This window comes from Nilaparvata lugens, chromosome 9 (assembly GCF_014356525.2).
Source record: "Nilaparvata lugens isolate BPH chromosome 9, ASM1435652v1, whole genome shotgun sequence".
Classification (NCBI taxonomy): domain Eukaryota; kingdom Metazoa; phylum Arthropoda; class Insecta; order Hemiptera; family Delphacidae; genus Nilaparvata; species Nilaparvata lugens.
The window spans coordinates 40603934-40614352 of NC_052512.1; the positions used below are offsets into that span (position 1 = coordinate 40603934).

The window sequence follows — 10419 nt, forward strand, 5'->3', positions numbered from 1 at the left end:
TGTAACTTTGATTACACAGAGTTGGTGGAAATTATGGAAACAGCTGAATGTTCAGATTTCATTAGGGCCAAGTTAGTAGACAAAGTCTATATCAATACACAGTCTACTAACGTTGCATTGGGGTTCCTATTTGAAATGAAAAACTATACTTCTGTCACTTCAAAATTTTTGTCCACTATGTGAATCAAACTCCATTATTTAAGAAGAAAAGGAATAATGAAAAAGTTTCATTTTCAACCCAATATCAATGTTTATTGATATGGCTGTTTGGGTTGAGATGGACAAAAAACAGTTTTTAAGAGTTCTTCATTGACCGAGCGAAGTGAGGTGTAAGATTCAAGTCGACGGTTTGGCATTTCTCTTGATGTTTAAATGTTTATAATTATGTTGAGCATTTACGGCGAAACTCGGTAATGGATTTTCATGAAATTTGACAGGTATGTTCCTTTTTTAATTGTGCGTCGACGTATATACAATGTTTTTGGAAATTTTGCATTTCAAGGATAATATAAATGGAAAAAGGAGCCTCCTTCATACACCAATATTGGAGTAAAAATCAGACTATAGAATTATTCATAATAAATCAGCTGACAAGTGATTACACAGATGTGTGGAGAAGCCAGTCTATTGCTGTATTTCCATAAGGTCTATAGAATTATTCATCATAAATCAGCTGACAAGTGATTACACAGATGTGTGGAGAAGCCAGTCTATTGCTGTATTTCCATAAGGTCTATAGAATTATTCATCATTAATCAGCTGACAAGTGATTACACAGATGTGTGGAGAAGCCAGACGATTGCTGTACCAATCAGGTACTTGTGGATGAGAATACTGCATGAGGTCTACTGTTCACAGAACTACTAGTAACTTTAATATCATTCTTTATTTATTCAAAAATACATTGGATAATTACTTTGTTTGGTTTCTCATTAAAAATGATTCTATTTGAGGATATAGTTTTCATAGACGTTTCTTGTTGTTGGCTGGTAGTTGTGGCCTGGTTGATCCAAAGAATCTCAGACATGATAGTCTCTCCTCGATGGCATAGGGCTGAATTTTTAAGACAGTGAATTCCACCCTGTAATCACCATAGGGTACGGCTGGAAGATTGTTGAATCTCATATTGAGCACATAATCCTTCATATCACAACGAAACTGCCAACAAATGGAAAAACAAAACAGTTGTTTTAATACACTGATAATAAATTGCCAATAGGTGTTAAAAACCTCGGTTGGTGGCGATGACGCAATCTAGCTGGCTGGCCACTGCACACACATTTCATGACCCCTACCGTTTTCATCTAAATACCGTGGTCTAAACTAACGTTGCATTGGGGTTCCTGTTTGTAATAAAAAACTATACTTCTGTCACTTCAAAATTTTTGTCCACTATGTGAATCAAACACCATTTTTTAAAAAGAAAAGGAAGAATGAAAAAGTTTTATTTTCAACCCAATATCAATGTTTATTGATATGGCTGTTTGGGTTGAGATGGACAAAAAACAGTTTTTAAGAGTTCTTCATTGACCGAGCGAAGTGAGGTCTAAGATTCAAGTCAACGGTTTGGCATTTCTCTTAATGTTTAAATGTTTATATGTTGCGCATTTACGGCAAAACGCGGTAATAGATTTTCATGAAATGTGACAGGTATGTTCCTTTTTTAATTGCGCGTCGACGTATATACAAGGTTTTTGGAAATTTTGCATTTCAAGGATAATATAAAAGGAAAAAGGAGCCTCCTTCATACACCAATATTGGAGTAAAAATCAGACTATATAATTATTCATCATAAATCAGCTAACAAGTGATTACACAGATGTGTGGAGAAGCCAGTCTATTGCTGTATTTCCATAAGGTCTATAGTTTCAATCAGGTACTACTTGTGGATGAGAATACTGCATGAGGTCTACTGTTCACAGAACTACTAGTAACTTTAATATCATTCTTTATTTATTCTAAAATACATTGGATAATTACTTTGTTTAGTTTCTCATTAAAAATGATTTTATTTGAGGTTATAGCTGTTTTCATAGACGTTTCTTGTTGTTGGCTGGTAGTTGTGGCCTGGTTGATCCAAAGAACCTCAGACATGATAGTCTCTCCTCGATGGCATAGGGCTGAATTTTTAAGACAGTGAATTCCACCCTGTAATCACCGTAGGGTACGGCTGGAAGATTGTTGAATCTCATATTGAGCACATAATCCTTCATATCGCAACGAACCTGCCAAGCAATAAAAAAACAGAACAGGTGTTTTAATACACTGATAATACGATGGAACCTCTATATAGTACAAACAAATAAAATCTGGTGTGGCTCACTCACACTTCTTTCCTTGCCGTTATGAAAATTGATCACCTGACGCTAGTGCTCCCGCGCATCTCAAGTCTACTATTCAAAGATTCGAGCCAGCTGGTGACAGGGCAATAACGCTGGAGACACACATGAGGTCTGCTATCTCTTCATAGTGAATGATTTAATAGAATCAACAATAATTTGCAATTGAATAATCACATTTTCTCAAATTTAAAGCTTATTTTCAATTTTAGGTGAAAATGTTACTGAACATTAATTGTAGAGATTTTCATGCTCAATCTACTCCACTTGATATTTTTTGTTTCAATTATATCTGAAGCCTCATAATTGGGAATCTATCTGCATTGATGGGGCGGAGCTCCTGAAATTTTTACAGATATGGGACTTGTGGCAGTTGATAGAGCTTATTGATGACTATTTTAGGTATGAATTTGATCAAAATCATTGGAGCCATTTCCGAGAAAATCACGAAAAACCCTGTTTTTGACAACATTTTCGCCATTTTAGCCGCCATCTTGAATTGCATTTGATCGATATTGTTCGTGTCGGATCCTTATAGTGAAAGGACCTTAAGTTTCAAATTTCAAGTCATTCCGTTAATTGGGAGTTGAGATATTGTGTACACAGACACATATACACTCATACACACATATACACACACACACACACACACACACACACACACACACACACACACACACACACACACACACACACACACACACACACACATACACATACACATACAGACCAATAACCAAAAACCAGTTTTTTGGACTCAGGGGACCTTGAAACGTATAGAAATTTAGAAATTGGGGTACCTTAATTTTTTTCGGAAAGCAATACTTTCCTTACCTATGGTAATAGGGCAAGGAAAGTAAAAGCAGATGAACTACGATTTTTGCCTTGAGTCAAAAGTAAGAACTCGCTAACGCTCGTTCAATTATCATACCATTATGGTAATGGTGGAACAATGGAACCTCGATATAGTATAGTACGCGCCCCTTAGCTTTGCATCTGTGACTTTTATTTGAAATTGCATATATGCAAGGTATGGTTCGCGGGGTAATATTCACGGTTTTACAAAAACATCAGGCTTCAGAGACCCTAGATCCCTAGATGGAGGAAGCTCCCTACACACAGAGATTCCTCATGAATGAGAGAGTTGCAACGTATCACCAACAATGGAAAGAGTATTTTGAACGAATGCCAGCTGATAGGCTGAGTTGTGCTAAAAGGACGTACCTCAAAAAAGCTCCTTGTGTATTTTTTCGGATGCAACACGTTGCATTTGAGAAGATACAAAAGAGCATCTGTAGCTAGAGGAAAGATACCTACTATCCAAAAATGTTTGATGTTTTTGATCGTGGGGCCACTCAAAAAATGTACTTTAACAGGGAGTATACTTCAATGATGTGTACAGTCCAGGTCCTGTAGCTTTGCCTAGGGCCACTAGACTACAATACTACCTGTTCAAAAACATCAAACATTTTTGAATATGTATCTTCCCTCTAGCTACAGATGCTCTTTTGTATCTTCTTAAATGCAACGTCGTGTTGAGTCCAAAAAGATACACAAGGATCTTTGATGTACCTTTCCATAAGCAACCGATTCTCTTTTGTTTCTCCTCAAAAGCAACGTGTTGCATCTGAAAAGATGTACGAGGAGCTTCAATGTATGTTTCCATAAGCAACTGATGCTCTTTCATATCTTCTCAAATGCAACGTGTTGCATCCAAAAAGATACACAAGGAGCTTTTTGGATTTACATCCTTTTAGCACCACACATCCTATCAGCTGGCATTCGTTGAACATGCTCTTTCCATTGTTGGTGATACATTTCAACTCTCTCATTCATGAAGAATCTCTGTTTGTAGGGAGCTTCCTCCATCTAGGGATCTAGGGTCTCTGAAGCCTGATGTGTTTGTAAAACCGTGAATATTACCCCGCGAACCATACATTGCATATATATGCCATTTCAAAGTCACAGATGCAATGCTACGAGAGGTGTACCACCGTACTATACTATATCGAGGTTCCATTGTTCCACCATTATCATAATGGTATGATAATTGAATGAGAGTCAGCGACTTCTCCTTTTGACTCAAGGCCAAAATCGTAGTCCATCTGTTTTATTTGTTTGTATGATCTAAAATAACTTTTGAACACTATGATCAATCAGCTTCACAGCATATTCATCAAGCCTTTTCACAAAAATTAAGTTTAGTGGACAACAAAATTTGCTGACTTGTTTGTTCTTTCTCAGACAAAGAAGGATAGGCTCTCAATAAAACTATAATATTTATAGTTTAATATATTTATAGTTTAATATATCTATATATTTATAATAGCTATAATAATTTTGATGATGGATTTTTGAGAAATTCTAGAATGAACCAACTTTCAATTTTATGTAACTTTTCCCCTCTTTCATCACCAAGCCCTAATAATTTAACAGTTACTGTATGTTCCATATTCTATTTAGAAGTCCCAAGAAACTTTCAGAATCTTCTAGAATTTTCTTGAAATTGTTTGTAGAATTATCTTGGAATTCTTTTTTGGATTATCTTGAAATTCTTCTTAGAATTATCTTGAAATTCTTCTTAGAATTTCCCATTTATCATCACTTACTCTTTTCATGGGACATTTGAAGGGGAGATATGCTGATGTTTGATTGCAATTCTCAAAGACGGAAATGAACATGTCCAGCACTAGCATCCTGCTTATGTCGCAAGCATTCATTTTCACGTCAATTACTGTGCTATAACGTCCATTAGTTCCTTTCACAGCGGCTATAGCATGTACCTGCAACTTACGCTGATAATAATTCTCCATGATAAGATGTGAATATAGTATATAGTGAGGTCCATGCAAAGACCTTAAAGATGCATAGACTCACATGCAGCGCTAGTGTCGTATTTGGAATTGAAATCCGCCATTGAGGGGGCAACCCATAAGATTATTACATACCAATGCCACCAATGCCTTTGTGATCTATTGTATTACAAATATATATAGATATAATATCTCGTGCTAAAATACCCCAATGGCGGCTTTCAATTTCAAGTAAGAGCTATCATTGGGAAGGCATAGGTATTGTGGGTCTATATCTCTTTAAGGTCTTTGGGTCCATGTTACAAATAATGGCAGTGAAGAAAGAATGATAGGAGAAAAACGTTGCCAAGTCTCTGAATTTTGCCACTGAGTGTACACAGCTGTTATTCAATTCATCCCATTAAATTTGATCTAACAATAATTATCATTTCCTTGATTAAATGATCAATTTAATGTCAAATTAATCAAGAAATTTTTTTTCCATAATTTGATTCAAAAGTTTGCTTTTATAACTGAGATTAGATTTTTATTTTTATACAAACCTGAAATGGCGGCTAATTTAAAAAGCTGTGATACAACAATCTGAATTTCAAAACAGCAGAAATTGAGTTATTTGGTAGATATTCTATCTCCAATTTCTTTTAAAAATAATAGAAAAATAGAAATTGTACCATATCTCAAATGAGTAATTTCAATGGAAATAGTTCTGAAATAACTTTTCAATATTATTTATACCGGTACGAGTAGGCCTAGGTCTAACCTATACGTGTAGGCTAACTGAAGCATGGATGAAGTCTAGGATGGTTAGTTATCAATATGGAATGAAAAAGACTAAGAAATTGTCAAAAAACCACTGATTTATTGATAATTAGAAAGACCGGTTTTGGTTATTACACCATTGTAACTCTTTGTACAGTCACTGTCAAAAGTAAAAATAAAATATTCTGGCAAACTGACAACATTGCAAAGCTAGAGAGAGATAGCGCTATCAGTTTTGTTGTATGATAGAAAAGGACAGCAACAGTATTGTCAATCGTACACTGCTATTATAACATGGACCTCACTATAGAACCACTTTTACTTAAAAAAAGAACAATAAGTTCTTATGAGTACCGGGGTGACTTTGTCTACCCCTGGGTGACTTTGACCCACCTTGCAGAAAAATATTCAAATCAGTTTATCACCGTTTCATGTGAAAACATTACAGTAGTACCTCAACTTTTGCATATTTCATCGTTTTTCTTGCTGAATATTATTGTAGAACTCATTAGTTTAATATGATCATAGAGAAACAATAACGTAAGTAGATATCCCATGGTATAGGGAGTTTATGTCGTGGCTTTTACTGTTATCTCAAGCCGATAGTCCACGTAATTCTTTCCCTTGAAGCTGTGTGACACTGGTAGTCTCTCATATTGTGCCGTTCAAACACTCTCACCCCAACAAAACAGTAAAAATCGACAATAATCAACAATAATTGGCTTGAGATAACAGTAAAAGTTACGACATAAACTCCCTATACCATGGGATATCTACTTACGCTATTGTTTCTCTATGATATGATTCACCGTGTCATTTTACCGCTGGAACGTAAGTTATGTTATGTTTTGTTAAACACATGAATAAAGGAATCTGAATCTGAATCTCTGTTATCCGAAATCGATGTTCAACATTGATAGCCGTAGCCCTGATCATTATCGAGATTCTACAATCGATATCTTGTCGAATCTCGATATATTAGTTGAATTATCAACATAAAACCAAACTGCTTGCTTCATCTTGTGATTTTGTTGTCGGAAAACTTTGTATTGGAAAACTTATTTCTAAAATATTCATGATATGGGTGAGTAGCCTGCTACATATTATTCTGACCTTTCTATAATATTTCAATTGGTATATAATATCATAGAGAGACTATAGCGTAAGAAGATATGCCATGGTCAAGGGCGATTATGTCGCAACTTTTACTGTTATCTCAAGCCAATTACTGTCAATATTATTGTCGATTTTTACTGTTTTGACTGAGTAAGATTGTATGAACGGCACAATATGAGAGACTACCAGCGTCATAAAGCTTCACAGGAAAGAACTACGTGGACTATCAGCTTGAGATAACAGTAAAAGTTGCGACATAAACGCCCTATACCATGGGATATCTACTTATGCTATTGTTTCTCTATGATAATATCCATAGTTGAACTGGTTAGGATTTTGTTACTATAACAGTACTACTTGTTTCAGTTAAAAACAAGGAGGTTACTTCTAGGTTAAACTTGGGGTGACTTTGTCCCAGTATAAAACTTGTGATATTATGCAGAATATGATGCAAATACAATTCAAAATATGATAAATATAATGTATTCTTCCTAATAAAACAAAATATTCACTTTCTTCGAGATTAATACAATTTTAATATTCATTTTTAGCCGATTCTCCAGCTCGAGCCAACATGCCTTGACGCTAAAAAAGATCTTTACGCAGCAGAAACTAAAATATTTTTCAAAAAATAATTTGTGATTATTTGAAGTAGATTCCATTTTTGTTTTCAATGTCATTATTCATTTTAGAGGTTAACGCAGCTGGTCTCACTTTGTTTAACTCTTGAAAATGACATTTTTTGCTATATATTTTTCAAAGTGAGACAAAGTCACCCCAACTGTTGGTTGACATTGTCTCCTAATTTAAAAAAGTATATAATATCTTTGTTAAAAGTGGAGAAAAATACGAGTTTTTTTATAATGATTAATACGATTTTAATATTCATTTTTAGCCGATTCTCCAGCTGGAGCCAACATGCCTTGACGCTAAAAAAGATCTTTAGGAAGCAGTAACTGAAATATTTTTCAAAAAATAATTTGTGATTATTTGAAGTAGATTCCATTTGTTTTCAATGTCATTATTCATTTTAAAGGTTAACGTAGTTGGTCTCACTTTGTTTAACTCTTGAAAATTACATTTTTTGCCATATATTTTTCAATGTCAGACAAAGTCACCTCAACTGCTGGTTGACATTGATTCCTAATTTGAAAAAGTATATATCTATGTTAAAATTGGAGAAAAATACGAACTTTTTATAATGATAAATACTCTTCAAACATTGCGAATACAATAAAAAATATTGCAAGAGATTTGTTGCAACTCAAGTAGAGATTGCAAGTGGTTGAAAATCTCAACTCTCCAAAAATGGGACAAAGTCTACCCCGGTTTACCGGCATTGAGAATTATTAGAATAAAACATATCCATTTCGGCAACTATGCCATCATCTGATACAGAAATAATCTAGGGTTGGTAAAACCCCTCAAAAAAATTATCCAGTCCGTCATTAGACAAAGTAGAAAGTTCTATCCTTTTCCACCTCTGCACTGTTACCAAATCGTTTGTTGACATTGAAGAAATATAATAAACTATCACAATATTCAATCTTGATTATAAGAATAATATTCATTACTGGATCATCAGAGAATATAATTGACCGAGCGAAGTGAGGTCTAAGATTCAAGTCGACGGTTTGGCATTTCTCTTAATGGTTAAATGTTTTAAGGTTTCGCCGCATTTACGGCGGAACGCGGTAATAGATTTTCATGAAATTTGACAGGTATGTTCCTTTTTTAATTGCGCATCGACGTATATACAAGGTTTTGGAAATTTTGCATTCCAAGGATAGTATAAAAGGAAAAAGGAGCCTCCTTCATGCGCCAATATTAGAGTAAAAATCAGACTATAGAATTATTAATCATAAATCAGCTGACAAGTGATTACACAGATGTGTGGAGAAGCCAGTCTATTGCTGTATTTCCATAAGGTCTATAGTTTCAATCAGGTACTTGTGGATGAGAATACTACGTGAGGTCTACTGTTCACAGAACTACTAGTGTTATCTTGACTGATACATTGTATTATTTGAGGTAGACTTGTTATATTATTAATGAGAATCAGCAATGAACATAATATCAGGTATTATAAATTAAATTGACTCAAATTACATTGAATTAATATGCATTGAATTGGATATTATTATAAATGCAGATAACTTCAATCACAGTTATCTACTAGTAGTTCTGTGAACAGTACACCTCACGCAGTATTCTCATCCACAAGTTCCTGATTGAAACTAGACTTTATGGAAATACAGCAATAGACTGGCTTCTCCACACATCTGTGTAATCACGTCTTGTCAGCTGATTTATGATGAATAATTCCATAGTCTGATTTTTACTCCAATATTGGCGTATGAAGGAGGCTCCTTCTTCCTTTTATATTATCCTTGGAATGCAAAATTTCAAAAAACCTTGTATATACATCGACGCGCAATTAAAAAAGGAACATACCTGTCAAAATTCATGGAAATCTATTACCGCGTTTCACCGTAAATGCGCAACATAAAGACATTTAAACATTCAAACATTTAAACATTTAGAGAAATGCCAAACCGTCGACTTGAATCTTAAGCTGCGTACACATACTCGTGCTTCCAACCCGCACCGAGCACGCTCCTCCCTCGTACCGCCCTCGTACCGCCCTCGTTCCTCCAACGAACCACAGTCGCACCGCCCACGCACCCATCATGAACGTTACGGATGATGTTAGATCTTCTCGCGTTCCCCGGTCGAACCATTGTTGCTCGCCGGTCGATCATCAATCGCTCTGCTGGAGTGACGTTCGGTTGCGGAGCAGAGCGACAGTCTGTACGCACCTTTAGACCTTAGACCAAATATAGGCTACAAGGCGTTGGTAACAGAGAATTTACAACTCTGTGGTCTTATCATTTCAAAATCATGGCGTGATTTTCATTATAAAGTGCGAAATATGCTATCAAATTGTTGATTGCTTCCTCTCAGCTTTTCGTGTACATTTATTTCTGTGAAAATCTGAACTATATTTTCTAAAATTTTGTTAGGAATAGAAAAGGCTATGTCTGTTTTTCTTCCACTACATATTTTTGAAATTGAATGAAATAAATGAATAAGTCTGGCGTGGCACAGCACTACCGCCGTAAACAAAGCCGTAGTGCATTCGTGTGACGTCAGCACAGGTAGGGCTCCCACACCAATAAAAACAAGAGCTGATATAGATCAGCTGAATAAAAATTCATTGATTTCAGCTGATCTATATCAGCTCTTGTTTTTATTGGTGTGGGAGCCCTACCTGTGCTGACGTCACACGAATGCACTACAGCTTTGTTTACGGAGGTAGTGGGCACACTCACACAACTTTCCTTGCCGATATGAAAATTGATCAACTGACGCTAGTGCTCCCGCGCATCTCA

At 35.4% G+C, this 10419-nt stretch overlaps 1 protein-coding gene across 2 annotated transcripts; it reads right to left on the reverse strand.

Annotated features, from left to right (window-relative positions):
• Positions 1–922: 922 nt before the first annotated feature.
• Positions 923–5116, reverse strand: LOC120353150. Of its 2 annotated transcripts, none has more exons than XM_039435876.1 (2): positions 4949–5116; positions 923–1158 (listed from the first exon to the last, which is right to left on the reverse strand). In XM_039435876.1, the coding sequence occupies exons 1-2, from the start codon at positions 5057–5059 to the stop codon at positions 964–966; spliced, it is 306 nt and encodes a 101-aa protein (XP_039291810.1). In that variant the 5' UTR covers positions 5060–5116; the 3' UTR covers positions 923–963. The 2 variants fall into 2 exon arrangements, with proteins under 2 accessions (XP_039291810.1, XP_039291809.1); XM_039435875.1 differs by lacking the exon at positions 923–1158 and adding an exon at positions 1932–2225.
• Between the last annotated feature and the right edge of the window lie 5303 nt (positions 5117–10419).

What these genes read in the sequence shown, in the direction of transcription:
- LOC120353150 (XM_039435876.1), bottom strand. Translation starts at nt 5,059, where the DNA reads ATGAATGCTTGCGACATAAGCAGGATGCTAGTGCTGGACATGTTCATT. An exon ending in TCAAATGTCCCATGAAAAGA is followed by an intron (nt 1,159 to 4,948) that starts GTAAGTGATGAT and finishes ATTTGTTGGCAG; the next exon opens with TTTCGTTGTGATATGAAGGA.